This window comes from Centrocercus urophasianus, unplaced genomic scaffold (assembly GCF_019232065.1).
Source record: "Centrocercus urophasianus isolate 14NV4802_14NV808 unplaced genomic scaffold, USGS_Curo_1.0 seq_2, whole genome shotgun sequence".
Taxonomy (NCBI): domain Eukaryota; kingdom Metazoa; phylum Chordata; class Aves; order Galliformes; family Phasianidae; genus Centrocercus; species Centrocercus urophasianus.
In genome coordinates this window covers 14,446,817-14,464,640 of record NW_024884755.1, presented here as the reverse complement: position 1 = coordinate 14,464,640, position 17,824 = coordinate 14,446,817, and the positions used below count along the sequence as shown (strand labels likewise).

Here is a 17,824-nt window from a genome sequence, read left to right as displayed (position 1 = left end):
TTTCATTTCATTTCATTTCATTTCATTTCATTTCATTTCATTTCATTCAAAATTGCAGCGCACCGATTTCACAAAGCAGATCAGCACTCAGGACCAGAAGTTACTGTGAAGCAGGATATGCTCTTAGTTAACAGGCTCCTATCACTTCCCCAGTGATGCTGAGCCAAGTCCAGGCACACAGCATCCACAGCGAAGGGACACCCTGCCAGGCTCTGCTTTTAGCACTGCAGACTGCCCTGGGTCTGGCAGGTGCAAATGGTGACGAAATTTACAGCAACAACAGGTAGGATACCCCAGTGACCTCTGGTAGTATCAGATACACTCATTTATAGCCTTTGTTTAGTTTGAAAAGAGGATAAATGGACCAGGAAAAGTAAAGCTTTGATGAGAACCGAGGTTATATTCTGCCTATGCAATTGTGTTACGAAGTCCTAAACGTGTTGACCTAATCCCCATTGAACACTAATCTTTGAAAGCACCATAAAATGGATTGGGTTTTTGTAAGCATTGCAAAAGATGCAAAAAGTAATTTCTGACTGCCTGGTTTGGATGCAGAAAAGGTGGATTAGCCAAGGAATTTACATTTCTACTTCCAACTGTTATATTTAGCTCCTGCCTGCTGAAATGTTTCCATCATTACCAATGCCACCTAAAATAATTGCTCAAATATTTACAAATGCACTTGTTTCCAAGTTGTCAATAAGGAAAAGAACAGTTAAAACAATCCACAGGTCAGACAGTTATGAATACAATATTCTAAGCTGGGTTTATTTTTTTTTTCCAGACATTAATGTATTACACAAACACAATTAAATGGGTGGGAGGGCAGAGGAAATATAGGAACAGGCAACCCATTAACAAAAACAAAGCAAGGCCTTGATATTTCTTCTGTACTTACACATGAAAATGTCCCCTAAAGTTAAGTAGCTCTCAGTCAACATAGCTAGGATCTCAGATATATATAAAAAAAAAAGCCTCACAACTCATTAATGTTTGTCATAACCAAATTTTAATTAGTTTTAGAATTTCAAAAAATGATTACCTCATGCAGTGTACAAAGGCTTTAGAACAAATTCATTAATGCAAATGAGATTAACTACTTTGGGTTTTTTTCTTTTAAACAAATAAGAAAAACAAAACCTCAAGGAGTTTCCAAGAAGTCATTTAAGCTAGTTTTCCTCAATCATTTTTGAGCACCTAAGAAGACACCGGTCACTTCCTTGCACTCCAGAAGTTCCTTCAGAAGTACATCTTTCAATGCAAAGAAGTTCTTGTAATATAACTAAGAGCTCTCTAAATTACAAGAGCTTCAAATGACATTGAGTGCAAAAATGTTTTCTTAGTGTTTTCCAATTAATGAGGTAAATAGTTGCTAAAAAAAAAAAAAACAAAACAACTCAAAGCCCAACCAACTAACCAAAACCACCCAACAAAAGCAACCAACAGAAATCCCATGAAAAAAAACAGGGAGTTAAGCAGGATATTAGCAGGACATCACCTCTATGTACACTGTATGGAAAGAAAAAGGCAAATCTGAAATACGTGGTTATGGTGCACAGGAATGATGTGAAAGGGGAAGAGAGGAGGAAAACAAACAAACAAACAAAAACTAGAATCAATACTTCCCCAGCAGAATTTTAAACCAAAACCACTCAGCAGATCCCCAATGGCTGAAAAGAAAATGTGTTTATTAACATGTCTGGTGAGCTGGACTATCAGTGGAGCGGCCACACAATGGTTACAATTATAGCTGACTGCCTGACAATGCTGGGAATGTAAATGCTGCTCTGACAGCTGCATCACATCCCAACCGACTACACAAAGACTAAAAGAGCCGTCCAATTAGGAGTTCTCGACGGCAGCCACAATTACAGAGCAGTAGTTCCCCTACTCATATATTACATGGCAAACAAGACTGAGTTAGCAAAATGCGTTATAAAAAGTATAAAAGTTTGTAAAAAGTTTCTAAAAACTTACTTTTCTGGGAAGGAGAAATGTTAATCTGCGGCCTGGCATTATAACAATAACTGAAGTGGTTGTATCAGATTGCTGGTGATCGACTCCTTGCAAATCAGAGGTGCGTTTGTAAAATGCCCCAGGGTGAATGCCTGAAAGCCGGCCAGACAGTCGGGGAATTTTATTATCTACAGCACAATCAGCTGTGTTTGTAGAGGGTGAACTAACACTTGGGTCAGAAATCTCTTCACTTGGTAGGCAGAGAACAGCGTGAGACAGAGGATCTAACAGACAATTTTCAGTTTGGTCCTACTGTCCAGATCCCAAATGCAGTCCTGAGAGTATTTTAGGTTTCTTCCTATGGGACCTGCCTCGCTGGGGAAGGTGTTCTTCTGCAAGCTTGATGAAATGTGGCTTGGAATCCTGACAAAACCAAACAGAAAAGGCAATTCTCAGGAAAAGCCAGTTTGAATTTGAAAGACAAGGAAAGCATGAGCTGACAGCTAAGGTAAAAAAAATAATCAAGTTTCTCTTGATTATTGATCTCACAGGATTACCAAACCCCAAAATTCATCATCCTGGTTGGTCTGCTCTTTGTCAGAAGGCAAATCTGGCCCCTGCTCACACTGGCTACTGGCCGTGACCACTGCGAGCTCCATTCAAAGGAAGCAAATCCCAGCTCATACAGGCTGGCAGGGCTGGGGAAGGACACACTCCTGCTCTGTGCTCACCTACAGAATCCTTCTGTCATTTCCCCACTCCTTGGAACGCTACTCAAGAATCCCCAAACTCATGGTGAACTCTTCCAATCCCAACTGCTTTAAAGCTCAGTAAAAACACAGCAGTTTCCATCCAAATCCTCAAATATTTTTTCTACTACTTTAACAGTTTTTTTTCCTCACTGCAGGGCATGTTTTAAAGCCTAAGAAAAACGAGCTCTCATATCTAAATAGGGAAAATGTTGCAACAAGGCGTGCAAAATTCTTATCACCTTCCCCAGATTTCAAAGTTCACAACACTATCAATCCAAGCCCCAAATCTATTCTTTGACCACACAATAAGGCCTTCTTAATCTAAAGACTACAGTGGAGTTAGTTGCTGTTCAAGCTGATCTGACCTGCATTCACCTAAAGAAATACTTTCTTTGAATGCTCGAGTGTTCCAGAAATCTGATACTGAAAACTCAAAAATGTACTGTAAATGGAATCTAATGTCACTGAAAGAAATAATAAAAAACCCCCAAGATTTACAACATTGAAGACCCATTTCATTTTCTTCTTAGCTTCTGAGCTCCTTTGAATTGCTCTGTAACTTCAAGCTCATCATTTTCTACTCCGCCTCTCACCTTTGTCATTATAATCCCAGCCAAAGATTCAACCTTATTTTTAAAATGTCAGCATAACAGAATATGTGTGAGAATGCCAAAAACCACAGGTGACAAAAATTAATCCTCAACATTCAGGAGATGAGCATAACCTCTCTTGCCATATCACCCCTTACAAAGTAAAAGAGATTTTGGGGTGGTTTTTTTTCTTGCTTTTGACCTTAAATGTGAGCTTAATCCAAAAAACACATTCACTGTACGTTTGTGAGGCTTCAGAAGATACCTTTTCCCCCTATTTAAAAAGAAAAATAAAGAATCAAGGTTAGAAAGAAATGATAAATACAAGGGTCCTTGGGAGCCCACCATTAAAGGGTGGTTATCCAGAAGCAGTCATCTTCCCCGATCCTGATGTTTTTTTGTTTTTGTCTTTTTCTTTTTGTCCTCTGTTTTGGGTTTCAGTGCACAGACGCATGCAGACACACCAGCAATCGCTTTGGGTAAATCAGTTCCTTTGTACCACTTATTTTTCTCCTTATCATAAACTTGGACTGTTTTGGAGAAGACCGTTTCTTCCCAGCTGTAGCCTCCAAGTATATAAATTTTGCCTTCCCAGACAGCCACCCCTGACTCACTGTTAGCTTGCAGCAGAGGAGCAACTCTGGTCCACTGGTTACATTGAGGGCTGTACGACTCCACGCTCAGAATGTCAAAACGAGCCATGGTTTCTATGTTGTCATCGCTGCCACCAATAGAATAGATATTGTCCTGTAAGGTGCACATGCTGTGCCACCCCCTGGCAGTGATCATTGGTCTCTTCTCCTCCCAGACATCCGTGCGGTAGTCGTAGCACAGCAGGTTTTTTCGGTACGGGCCGATTTGGTAATCGTGGCCACCTGAAATGTACACAAATTCCTTGTAGACTGTTCCAGCGTGGCCGTAAGTAAACCTAGGACAGGCAAACAGAAACAACCCAACTTAGTACTTAAGGATTTTAGCAAAATGCACAAGCATTCAACGAGAAGCAGCGCTGAAGAAAACAGGCAGTAACTAAAGACAGAATTCCTTTTATTTATGGGCATGATACCCGAGCTATCTACCTGCTGCTCTACCACTTCTGCTAAGCAGGTGATAACTTCTTTTGTCGCCCCAACACAAGGCAACAAGCTTCAATCACAGACCACCTTTCAAGTAAGACGAAACAAGATGATGGAAACCAACTTCAGACATGCTGTTTCCACAGGGCACAGAGAAAACCTCTTTGATCAGCTGTAATAAAGCTGCTGCAAAATCAATTCTTGAGGCTTTTCTTAACTTCACACTCAGATATTTCTAACCAAACCCTTTTGAGCTCTTAGAAGAGGAATGCTAAGTGAGGGACAGCCTTGGCTTCCTTGAACATACCCTTCCTGCACGTGCCTTTTTTCTCTCTTTTCTTTCCGAAAGAAGTAGCTGCAGTACCAGCCATGGCAAAATTGATAAGAAGAGCCCAAACAATTTAACAGTCCCAAGGCTGCAGAACAATGTATACTTCACCCTGTGCTCATGAGCCTCTGCTACCATCCTTTGTAGTCATGGTCTCAACAACTCAACCTCTATAGCAGACAAACTTATGTTAGCATTACTTTAGCCAGGAATGCTTTTGAACTGTGCCTCAACACGCTTAAAATTCAGTGTGGATAGAACCTGAAGGTGTTTTTATTTTGTAATGTAAGAGTTTGTCTCAGCTACACTAACTTCTTCCACACATAAATGCCAAGTGCTGTTATGCCAGGAGAATAGGTGCAATAGAAAGAAAGCCCACATTTACCCTGAAAGCATGATACTTTGGAGAACAGCTACAAGAAGCTTATTATTCTATATGTCTACCAAAACTTCTGATCCCTGACCAGTGTCTGAATCAGACATATTAGTAAGCTCCTACTTCAAGAAACAGAACAATCGTTGACATGCTTGACCTAAGAATGCTGAGTGGCCAGGACAGATGCTGCAGCTAACAAGGGCTGATGCTTCAGAATGATACTGCCTGTTAGCCACCCAGAAAAAAAGGACAGGACTAAGGTGTTATGCAAAAAGACAACTCAAAAATGCCACAGCTCACGATCTGCCCAACTCTGGGAGAATAGCACTCATGCTTGGTATGTCTATTTGACACAAAATTCCCTGCGCACACACGTTCCTGCTTTTGCACCTGCCAGAAATGCTGTGGCAGGTGCAATGTAGATTAGATGCATCTCTACCTTGTGTTGGTCTGTTAGGGACAAGAACTGGCAGCGTAAGCCTCCAGTGGCATTGAATCAGGTTGCTGCAGATGCTTCTCTATATACACACAGATGGGTCTTAAAAGGTAGAGTATCTAGGAAGTAAGGATGGACAATGTTTGGGAAAAAAAACAGAAGTTAAGAAAATAACCAGTGATATTTAGAGAAGTAGGATGAATATTCTCCTACAGTACTAAGTAAGAGGAATTCTATGCAAATAAGAAACAGGCATACTCCACTCTCAAGCACATGAAGGCAGTCTAGCATAGACAGCTACAAAAAAAGCACTTCTGCTTTCCTTTTTGCCTCCATCAGGCAACGTCCAGTGAACTGCAATAGTTACAAGAGTAATTTGGAAAAGGCTATCATATCTGAAGCATAAAATTGGCCATCAACTTGCTATTTTCCAGTACAGGGAAATAGTACTGTTGAAATAGCTTAGAGGTGTTTTCACTTTGCCTGACGTATGAAAAGATCATTCAAAGTTGTACACACACAGCTTTACATTAATAGAAACTGCATGAAACCTAATGCACAAATTGAGAACAATCAGTAAGAATCCTTTCTAGAAGCCATGTGGTTTCAACAGCAGTATTTCTAAGCGTGCAGCACAACAGGACACTTCAATGCCATGGGTCCAGACATCCCCTGACAGAAAGCAGTGAGTGTTTTGGCAGCACCATCTATAAGAGTGGCCAGAAAAAAGATAAAGGCGTTAAGGAGAAAGAAGTTTCAATTCAGAACATCTATTAGAGCCAACTGCCAATTTTGAATCTTTCCCAGACATAACGCTGCAAAAATTACAGCTTCTGTCACAGTAACACCATTTGGTGAGCACTATCTACAATTTATGTTCTTAGGCAGAAGAAACCCCACGCACTTGGCCTAAGTTGATACAGCTTTGGGAATCCCCTACTCCAAGCAAAGCCCTGGCGAGCTGTGGTTGCTCAGAATCTTGATGTCCACCTGTTGCAACCATGCAAGATTATTCACGACACGACTAGTAGAACAGACACCAACATTTATTAACCTGTTCCAACACATTTCCTCACACAACTGCTTTCAGTTGTTCTGCCAAAGTTTAACCTGGAGCCACTCAATTAATTACACTGATGTCTACAGCAGACTTTTTCAAAGTCTACTCAAAATGAGAACACGTTGCACAAACCTCTGCTCTGCCAAACTCGTCAGTCACCGCCGTTCCCTCGTGGGCTAGAAACTATGTCAGCAACTGCTTCCAAAGAGCTTGGGAAAGTGCATAAAAAGATAAGAGACCTCTCCTACGAATGGGAAAGCTCAAGACCCTAATGAGATTCAGGCAACGTTCCCTTGGAACAGATTTAGGTCTCACTTGTAGCAGACTTGGGCAAGGTCCATCATTTAGCGTGGCTAATGCTTCCTATGTCAAGCACCTGCCTCAAGATGCTGTGCTTTCTTCTCCAGAAGACAGCACTACTTCAGTCAAAACAATTTTGCTCCTTCCAAGGACGTGGTGAGGGAAAACAACGTTTTGACCATGTTGGGATGGGAAGGGGGTGGGGAGGAACATGAAGCAAAAAAGAGCCTGGAAAGGTCTTCCTTAGAGAAGCATTGCAGTTCCTGCACACAGTAACGTGGATGTAGAACTTGGAAATGGAGTCCTGTGTACCAAGGATGCAACCTCTGCCATGGCAAGCTATGACCCTTCCAAGAAGAAAAAATAATCACAAAGACAAACAAAACACCTGCATTTTATGTATGTTCAGAGTAGAACCTTTGACAAATATATCTTATGAGAGTCCAACGTCACACAGCTCAAAGCAAATTATGTAAGCCAGTACCCTAGAACGATTTAACACTTCCCTCCAGCAACTGCCTGGAAGACAATTCCTCTTCTGAGAGCAGACAGAGACAGCACCAGAGCCATGGGCAGGGCGCCTGCTTCTGCTGGCCATGTGCCTAAGAGGACAAAAACCTGCAGATTTTTTCTTCAAAGAGAAGATGACAGAAGAACACAGGAAACAAAAGGCTGTGCAGAGACAAGCCTTTCATCCCTCCAGCGCTGCCAGCAAACACATCTGAAGCACATCAGCAAAGGACTGCCCAGAACCCTTCCTGCAGCCAGTCTACTGCCAGTCACACCTCTCCTCGAGCTCCAGCAATATTTTTGTCCCTCCATTAAGAAATGTTATTCACTTCTATCCTGACTTTCCTTTCTGCAACCTGCATGAAGGAACAGGACAGAGCAGGCAGGAGAAAGCACAGAACAACTTTGGGACGCAGCAATAACTTAAAATATTTGCAGTACTACAGCAGTTTATCAACCAGCTAAATCAACATAAGTGGGATGTCTCCCATGAGGGGAACTTTTGCTTAGGCAATCTAATAAAAAACAACAACACCACCAAAACCAAGAAAACCTCCCCAAACCAAAGTTCACTTTTAAATGCTGCAGCTGCAAAATTCTCAAAGCCAACACAGAGGTACTGGTAGGAACACGTGGACTGCCTCTTTTCAGACAGCCTGCTTGCCTTAAGCCAGCCATGCAAGCTTCCCTCCGACCATCTAAATGCTGCGAAAAACATACCCAGGTCTGTTACAAAGTGTTTTTCCAGCAACATAAAGTGCATTCAGGTCATGTCCACATTTCATCAAAAATGTTACAAAAAAAAGCTGTGCTACAATTTCTATGAGGTGTTACTGCGATCTCACAGGTCATCCCAATTACTAGAAGGCTTTCCTCACGTGAAGCCTCTCAGGAAAGGCTGTGGTGCTTAGTCTCAACTGCTAGACCTGCCTGTGTGAGCAGAAGGAAACAGAGAAAGCATCCTGCTTCCTAAAAGCACTCAAGCCCAACTGTTAGCTTGGATCAGACTTGCTTTGCAGCACCTGCCCAAAACAGAACTGGGCAGCAGGCTTCTGTGCCTCCAGTGGCTGCCAATTGCTCTGCAACAAGGGGAATAGGGGAAAAAAATGAACTCCGAATCCAAATGATTCTAAGTGATTCTAAGAAAGCAGGCACTGCAGGTTGCAGACATCACAAAAATGCCATCCATACAGCCAACACCCCTATAACTTTGATGACTGAAATACTACAAAACCTCAGTAGCTGTTTGCAAATGAAACACTATTCTATCACACAAACAATTCAATATCCTGAACTGGTGTTACTTACAGTAAGAGTTGCACTACTAAAGCCTTCCAAAAGCAAACCAGCTAAGTTTGTAACTCTGCACACATGGGGGAAGGGTCACATCTGCCAGAGTTATCTGGTATTTGAAATATAGGTAAATGTGGTTCATTTGCAACAGCCAATCTAAGCAGCCAGAGAGAAACATCTGACAGGACAACCACCACTCCGAAGTGACAAAGCAAGGCCAAATAAACTATAAAAGGCTTCAGCCAACATCTAATCAGTGCCTTCTGAAACTCAACTCCAAGAGACCTTGGGACTCTTGGGAAAAACATTTCAAGAACACTAGAGCAAAATCACAAGATCTCTTCTGTCCTTCAGATGTTCCGCAGGACAGAAATTGAAAGCACACATTGCTTGGAAGAGATGGTTGCTCAAATAACACATGCTGATAGAGTTTGTTACTTGCAATAACATGCTGGTCATATTGCCCCTTGCTTCCCTTCTAAGGATAGCCATTCATCATGTAAGCTCCCTCTATCCTTCAAACACAGGACAACCTTCCAAATATCTCCGTCACCTTGGCAAGCCTGCTATATAGGACCACGAATCCTTCTGAGGACTATAGGTCTCCACTGAAGAAAGAGCCCCATTTTCGTTCCTGCCACCAACAGCTACCAGCATGTCAGTTATAGCTCCCAGGTAGAAATCCACACGACGTTGTCTCATGGAGGCAACCTGCCAAGAAATAACATGTTGACATCTTCAAACACCTGGTAAGCAAGCTGACGGTGTACATTCCTGCCTGAGGATAATTGCTTCTTCCCTTTTATTTGAGAAGCTACCACTTTTTATCCATTACATTCATAAAACACTTGTGGTTCTTCCTGCAGGAGCACGGTACATTGCACTTATTCACAAAACAGGAGACAGCAGGAAGCACCTGAGCTCACTCTGTGAACGTTTCAGTTTTACATGGATGACCTGCCCAAACTCTGCAAGCGGTGTACATTGGAAGCACTCCAAAAAACCCAACTGAACCTCACAGGATGATTGCTTCAAAACGTAGGAACAATATCACGTTTTACAGATACTGCACTGGTTTCAGGGTTTTATGGCAGGACTGTAAGTGAATAAGTCACTCCAAAGCAGCACAGAAACGTCTGGCAAATATCAGAGATGTTTTCCCTTTGCATCGGACCCATCTCTTGTTTAGTTACATGTGCTACTGCTCAGAACAGAAGAGCTGTGCAGTCACATCTAGGTCTATTTTAGCGTTGTTCCCACAGGTTACCTAAAGAGTTGCAGGTGGATATTGTCCAGGAATTCTACTGCTTAGATACCCAGATCCCAAGTGAAGTTGAAAATATGCATGCAGCTCAAGAGTTCAGGGCAGAATTTAAACATTCCCACCAAAGATTCCGCTAAAATAACTCATTCTTTTTCCATTTCCAAGGGTTGGCACATTAGCTATTTTAACACGTCCTTTCCTTCCACCAAAAAGATGAAAACACTCTGAACATTAAGAACATCATACAGAGAAATAATACAGCTTAAGCCTCACCTTTATCCACTGGTTACAGCGGGGATCATACCTATATAGGAGATTTGAAGCCGCATCCCCTCCGTTGTCTCTTGAAAAGCTGCCTCCGGCTATGAAGATGAAACCTCCCAGCACTGCAACACAGTGGTGACTTCGTCTGGCTGGCAGAGGGGTCTCTGCTACCCACTGCCCCTTTCTGACATCCAAGAAACAAGTATCATCACTCAGTTCCAGGCACCGTTCGGAAACCTCCCCCCCAACAAAGAGGAGCCTTTCCTCGCAGGTCCGCAGGGCTGTCCGCTTGTTTTGCAGCACTGGCTGAGCAGTGACGTTGTTATGGTAGTTTACTGCTTCTTCTATGAAGCCCTCACAGTTTGCTTCTTTGGGGAGAAGGGAGCACACAGCAGGCTTGACTCGATGGAGGAGATCGCTTTTAGGTATCAAGGGAAAGTGAATGTTATCCAGAACCTGGTAAGCCTCGTTCTCCCTTTCTGGGTACTGGGTAAGCCACTGCAAGGCAGCCTGCAGCAAATCATGCTCGCACTCCTGCTGCACATTGCTGCTGTCCAGATACTGGCACAGCTTCTGCAAAGAAACGTTCTGCAGGAAGTCTGGAGTGAAAGACAGCGTGCCAAAGTTCTGCAGGATGAAAGAATCAATGTAGGAGTCGAGGCGCTTCAGGTTGTAGATAGAGGCCAGCTCCTGCAGGTACAAATAGTTCTCCTCGCTGACTTCATTCTCGAGATACTCACAACAGAAGTCCACAACCTTCCAGATCTGCAGCAGGTGAGCTGTTTCGAGCACGTAATCAATATTGCCTCCATCCAAGGACAGCTCACTTCCGTAAAGAAAGTCCACCACAGCCTTGAGACCAATGTAAGAGGCTCCAAAAAGTTCAACTTCTTTTTGATGAGCTTCTCTCATACCAATGGTGAACATAGAGTTGAAGTAGTCGCTGCAAACAGCCAGGAGGTTCCGATGGGCAGGGACTCTCTGCTCATCCACAACGAGGACAATATCACAGAAGAGCCCTCGGTGCCTCTGTTCGTTCAGACTCTGAAGAACCAGACTAGAGTGGTCATCCCATCTGTACACCTGGAATCAAAAAAACTACACATAGTCTCAGGTGTGTTATCCTCAGCAAGAAGAATTTCAGCATTCACCAAGCATTTTCCCATTAGATGTATTTACACATAAGAAAAAGTGACTTCTGTTGTACATTGATAGCAAATTCTGGTTTGAAACTGTTGGCACCCAGCACACGATAAGCCCAGGTGCCTCTCCTCACTTGGAATGGCCTATGCAGGCTCTGCCCGCTTCCTGCTATCCATTTCAGTTATAATTCACTCCTACTTCCTCCACAGTGCTGCATCCAAACAGCCTCCCTGATGATTTACAAGGGCACAATTTTCTGAAACTCTTCCACTCATTGTCTTCAAGATACGATGCTGACATTTCCTTTCTTTCCTGTCCCCCAAACGACTTCTTACAGAGCTCTTCACAACTAAGCTACTGCCTAAAGAAGACACGCATACAGCAGTATGCCAAATTTTCACTCAACCCCTGCATGGTTTGGGTTAGTGCTTGCTTGACAGCTGCCCCCTCCCAAGCCTTGTCAGCACTGTGCACTGGTAAGCTTGTTAGGGTAAAATTCCTCTATTTCCTTATTATCCCAGACACACACGCTGCATTTTTGAATAGCTGTTTATTTATGTACAAAGATGCACACATGAATAACTTACTCCCATAAGACTACTACATGCTTCCAGAAGCCAGGTAGCTTTTGTTGTAATGAACAAGGCTAAATATTTCTCTTTTAAAGAAAGTGGAAAACGCCCTCTGTTAAGTGCCCTTCTGGGAATGTTCTGCCCCCAGGCATTCTTCCCACCGCTCTGTACCTGCCTCAGAGCTTTGGAGGCAACCTGTGTTCCCTTCCTTCTCACATGCTCACCAGTCTTAAGAAGAACCAAATCAGAGTTATTTTGTCACCCCTTGCATGCCCTGCCTAACAGCTGCAGAAAGAGCTGTATCGAGTGACACCACTCTGGGGCTCTTTCTTGCAAAGGAGCAGAATGCCTTATGGTACAGTCAGTTACCTTATGAGCTCTCTTAATAAAAGCCAGGTTAAATTAAAAGCAAATTCACAGCTTTAATTACCAATTCCAAAACAGATGGTTTGAGAACATGTTAAATAAATGAAAGGAGGTAGAAAGGAAGCACGTCTTTACACTGTACCTACATGAGTTCTAAACAGCACTGGCTGTAAGGCTGGATCTTGCCCAGTTCTTCAGCCTGCATTCATAGAAATGACACCTTGGAAAGGTGCCTCAGCCTTTATCTGCATTGGAAGTGGTCACACATGGACTGAGGTCTCTTCAAGCTGCCCAGGCATTCAGCCTTTCCATTCCTAGGCTACGGATTCTCACTTTCTGCTCTGCAAATCCTAAATATCCTTGGCATTCCCTGATCCTAAGCAGAAATCACATGATTATTTCCATTAGGCCAAGCCATTAATGTGGGACAATTGCAATGGAACAACTTCTCTACCCACCTGGATGAGAAAAGTTCAAGCCCAAGGGCCAAGTTCTTTCCCCTGTGCTCAAACCTTACTCTAGATACTCAGTCTTGTATGTACTAAAGGATGATTACCAAATTACACGATAAGCAGGATTAACATGCATAGCTCACCACTGTCCAGACACGATGGCAGCCAATCGTCCAAAGTTAATGCCAATTTTGGGAGCCTGACCTCCTACGTCTGCCTTTTAGCAGCTGTGGAACAGCAGCAGGCAGGCTGCCAAAGATTAAACCCAAATTAATAACCAAATGTGTTGCAATAGAGATTGTTCAGCTGTGCAGCAGCATTTCCAAGCTAAACAGCAAGCTTGCTTCCCTAACACGACATACCCAGAAGCAGGCATCTGTGGTAAAATTGACCCTGGTCATTTACTTTCAAATTCAGGTCCAGAGTGTATGAACAGCCCTCCACATACACCTGGCAGCCTCAGCAAGAACCTGCGAGGGCCATGACTGCTCCCTGAGAGCTTCAACTTTCTCGCCTCGAAGCTGATCCAAACAAACCAACCCACAGTATTTAACTTTTACATAGGAATTTGCTTTTCACATCCCCACCAAATGTCAAAACTTGAGGGTTTCTCCATAATCACACTGTCATTGTTGACACTCGGGGCAGAGGGAAGTGCAGTACATCCAGACCTCTGTCTGCTTCTCTATTTAGACTTCGACTAAAGGGACTTTTACCAGATGTCTCAGTGACAGCCAACTGGTCTCCCTTGGGTTTTGCTTATATTCTTGTCTAAATAATGGTGGCTAAGCTCCCACAAAGCTTCTGTTGGGGTAACTTTCTACACACAAACACACAGAGTTAAACCAACCCAAGTGATGGGGTTTCAATAACTCTAAGTTTTCTGGGCCTAAACTCTTCAGTTTTCTCACACTCTGCCTCATCATATTCTCTGAACTGAAGATGGTAACTTTGAGGGAACAGTAACACTGCCCGAGAGTGGCACCAGAAGAAAATACACAGGTTTTAAGCTTTAGAAAGTTTCATCTTCGTGTTCCTTATCTTGAGAAATGAAGATGCTCAAGCAGAGTTCAGGGAGCGGAGGAGGTGGGAAGAAGAATAAAAGCAGTAAAGGACAGACCATACATTTGCAGCAGCTATGGTGAAGGACAGAGGACAAGAGACAATAAACATCGCCCTGCTCTGAGTCTGACTCACAGGATAAAGTTATCGGATTAAACCCAAAGCATAGCTGTATGTTTTTATAAGTCTTTGTAAGTGGCTGATCATTTCTCTGATATTCCCTAATGGCACCATTGTGCATAACGAGATTACACCAGGCTGCAGGAGTTGCCAGAGATTCCTACTGACTTAACCAGCTGTGCAGTCAGCAGCAATAATCCTGACCACAAACACACAGCACAACCTGTACTGCTCAAACCCATGCTGCTGTGTGGAACTGCTGCTACTTCAGAAAGCAAGCATAAAAATTGTGTGTGGCTCTGGAGGGACTTGGAATGTATTACCACACTGCAGCTGCTTCACACTTCCATTCGTACAGTGAGCAAATGACAGAAGCTGATAGCTGCACTTTTCTAAAGCAAGACAAATTTTATGATAAATACAAGCAGCTTTCGCAAGCTATTATATATTATATTATATATACACCCCAGGACAGCTTCAGCATCATCCATACCACCAAGTTCAACAGAGTGACAGCTGCTGTCTAAACAAGAAAACAAAACAATGCTGTCAACTTAATTCATTTTTAATAAGATGAATCATTGGTACGTTCAGAATAAACCACGAAAATGGCAGGCAGGTCCAGCACCCAGGAGAAGATGACATTGCTAGGGATGCATTTAAAGATCTGTTCTGTTTATCCCTTATCTTTCGTTATTATAGCTTTTAGAATGTTAACTTTTTGGATTCAAAGATGTAATTAACGTCCTCCAGACTGTTAAAGCAGCACCAGGACTCTTGAGGGAGGCAGAGGGACATGAGATCTGTCTCATTCCAGTTTGGTAACACAGATCTGGGCACTGGAAATTGTAGCAATTGCTGGCAGTGAAAGGTTCATTGCCTGCAGCACCCAGTGCTCACACCAGAACCAAATGTCACTGGTACGAAACAAAGTGAACGCAGTAATTAGTGCTATGTTAACAGCTTGCAAAGCCGAGGTCATCATCTTCAGCTCACCTGAAAGGGCCTTCTGCAGATTCCCAACTGGGGCCAATGGATTATTTCAGACAGAGATCTCATATACCAAAACAATTACCTTTGCAAACCTAAGGAAACCCTGAGTTCCTCAGAACAGCTGCCTGTGGGATCAAGGCTCTCATCTACAGAATGAAGGTGACATCTGAAAAGTAATCCTAGCTTTGATTTGGTGAGATGGATCAATACGTAAAATTCCCAAAATAAATCTCGTTTAATGAGTGAAGCTTTGGCGCAGAGCAAACACTGCTGTGATGGTGTGGGTTTCTTTTCTAAGTTATGAGTCACGATGAGCAGCTCTTCATTCGCTGCTGCTGCTTTTTTTCTTTAAAAAAACGAAACAAAACCATTAGAGAGCAACTTGCTTCTGAAATCAAAGACTTGTGTGCAGGCACACTGCTGCTCTCACACGTCCTTCTAACAGCTCAGAACATTCGCTTTCCATCCCAGTAGCGCATGGAAAGGAGATTCCCCTCACTTATTGGCACAGAACACAAACCAACCTTCGAGGACTCGCTGATTTTGTGCGGGCGGCAAATCCTGGTCTGCCTGGTGCTCTCCATGGCGGGCTGAGCCGCGGAGCTTCTGGAACAAAGGCAGAAAGAAGCGGTCAGCAGCGCACCTCAAAGCGCCGTAACAACGTTATACACCGATATGATCCATTCGCGGTGGGTCTTCTTTCCTTTCTCGCCAACGCTCATCGCGTCAACAAGTTGGGCGCCATAGGACACAACCGAAGAGCGGTGCACGAAATACTGATGACACAGCGCTTACCCGCACCGCCCGTCCCCGCTACAGCTGCCCGGGGAAAGGACCGCTCCTTCCTGGGGAACACGGCCGGGCTCCGGACCCCGACGCCCACAGGTGGGGCAGCCCCAGCAGCGCCGACCCCGGCCCGAGGAACCGCGAAGGACCGGCGGCAGGACGAGCCCCAGGGAGGAGCGGCCGCGCCTCCCCGCTCCCACGGCCCGCAGAGGGGAGGAGAGCAGCGGGGCCAGCTCGGCTCGCCGGGCCGAGGGGAAGGGGAGGAAGAAGGAGGTCATTACCAGAGCTCGGCGCTCCCGCGGGGAAAACCCGCTCCGCCGGCCGCCGCGCAGCCGCCCCGCGCGGCCATGGCTCGCCCAGCAAACGCGGGCGCCGTGCTGGGCGCTCCGGGCAGGCCGGGGCCGGGAGTGGGACGGGCAGGAGGCAGAGCTTCGGCTGCTCCAACCCCGGAGCGGGCGGGGAGACCGCGCTGCGAGCAAATGGCGGCGGGGTGCTGCAGGGGCGGGATCCAGCCCGGCCGCGGAGGCGTCAGCGCGGCCCCGGTGCCGGCGGTGCGGGATGCCGGCGGTGCTGCCGGGCGCACGGGACACGCGGATGTTCGGAGTGCCGGCGCCGTTGCCCGCATCGTTAGGGTTGGAAACGATATCCAGTTCAACCAACGGCTTCCTGCCCAGCAGGAAAAAAGAGCCATGTGCAGAAGGTGGAAGTCTCCAAACTCCTGTATCAGGGCTCGCTGAAGCCAGAAATGCGGGTTATTTTCCCCTCCGTGCGTTAAAAGGAAAAAAAAAATAATCCGTGAAAATGTGTTAAAGGCAAAGAAGCAAAGGGAAAGGGTCGGTCCTATGAGGAAGCATTGAATACGAGGGGTAGAATACAACCCAGTGAATGCAATTGGAACATTCCAGCTCCTGGGCCATAGCAGAGATGATAGAGATGGAGCTTTTCTCCTTCTATGGGAAATGCCATTTTGGTCACCCACCGTCCCCCAGGAAACGCGGGGAGCTGAGGATGAGACAAGGACAGTCAGCTGGGACGTGTATAAATAGCAGTAGTGCCAATGGATGATGAATGCAGACTAAGAAAAAAACATATTTTTTTATGAGCACTCATGGTCAGCATAAAGACTTTAAATATATATATATATATATATAGAAAATGTGTTCCAAAAGGAAATCAATAGAAATTCAGACCTATTAATGTGTGGTGATAGCATCATCCAGAGCCTACTGTATGGAGTGCCACGCACCCGCATGCTGTGTGCTACACCTGTGCTGCCTGCCCAAAGATTCCTCTGTCCCCAATGACATCACCTTCATCACAGCAATGCACTGCAGCAATAAGCTCACATTTGGGGCCCCGACTCCATAGCAAAGCTCACGTCATTCCAGAGCATGGAGGAGACTGCTGGCAGGATTGGGGCTTCACACTGTGTGGCATTCAGTGATGCATCCCACAGGTAACACAGGTGATCCTCCCTGAGGACTCTGGAAATGCTGAGTGGCAATGAGGTTTCTAAACGGTTCAGGCTTTCCATTTACAGACTATACAGACAATGTGTCGAATAGAAAAATAATCCCCCAAAACTGTAAAAAAATTGTAATCAATTTGAAAGAGATGGGATGCTTTTATCATGGAATGGTCTCTTTTATTATTAAAATTGCAAAATCCAACGTCCCGGGTTTGGTGGATTCTCACTGAGACGTGCAAGGAGTGGTTTTTAAGACTCTGGTCCTCAACATCTGGTGCGATCTATTCCAAGCCGAGGAGCGCTGCGCCAAGGACCCGTCTGTGCGTGCACAGTGCAGTCAGTCCTCACCACTGCGCCCCAAAATCGCCGTCTCCCTTTAGCGGACTGACTCACGGGTTTCTTTCCAGCACTGGAAGCGGAGCCCGGCAGGGGGAGATCTCCGCATCCGAATGGGGCAGAGCCGCTCGCAGCCGCCCCGCCGCCCGCACCTGAAGCGCTGCGGCCCCGTCCCCCCGAGCGGCCGGCAGCGGGCAGAGCCCGGCTCCCGTTCACCGCGGTGCCGAGCGGTCCGGAGCGCGCCGGGGCGGCTGCGGCATCCCGCACAGCGCGGCGGCACCGCCGGCATCCCTCGGCACGGGCGGGCAGCCCCTCTCCTAC

General features: G+C 45.1%; 1 protein-coding gene across 3 annotated transcripts; it reads right to left on the bottom strand.

Moving 5' to 3' along the window:
- Positions 1 to 743: 743 nt before the first annotated feature.
- Positions 744 to 16,048, bottom strand: KLHL36 (kelch like family member 36). 3 transcript variants are annotated; one of them, XM_042821570.1, is made up of 5 exons: positions 15,981 to 16,048; positions 15,438 to 15,516; positions 10,215 to 11,288; positions 9,231 to 9,388; positions 744 to 4,226 (listed from the first exon to the last, which is right to left on the bottom strand). In XM_042821570.1, the coding sequence occupies exons 1-5, from the start codon at positions 16,046 to 16,048 to the stop codon at positions 3,671 to 3,673; spliced, it is 1,935 nt and encodes a 644-aa protein (XP_042677504.1). In that variant the 3' UTR covers positions 744 to 3,670. The 3 variants fall into 3 exon arrangements, with proteins under 3 accessions (XP_042677504.1, XP_042677502.1, XP_042677503.1); XM_042821568.1 differs by having other exon boundaries at positions 15,438 to 15,519; positions 15,981 to 16,022; XM_042821569.1 differs by lacking the exon at positions 15,981 to 16,048 and having other exon boundaries at positions 744 to 2,379; positions 3,644 to 4,226; positions 15,438 to 15,676.
- Positions 16,049 to 17,824: the final 1,776 nt, after the last annotated feature.

Excerpts from the sequence above, each read along its gene's own strand:
- KLHL36 (XM_042821570.1), bottom strand. The coding sequence starts at position 16,048 with ATGGCCGCGCGGGGCGGCTGCGCGGCGGCCGGCGGAGCGGGTTTTCCC. Across the intron at positions 15,517-15,980 it reads CGCGGGAGCGCCGAGCTCTG|CTCCGCGGCTCAGCCCGCCA; the intron begins GTAATGACCTCC and ends TTGTTCCAGAAG. Across the intron at positions 9,389-10,214 it reads GCTGTAACCAGTGGATAAAG|GTTGCCTCCATGAGACAACG; the intron begins GTGAGGCTTAAG and ends ATTTCTTGGCAG.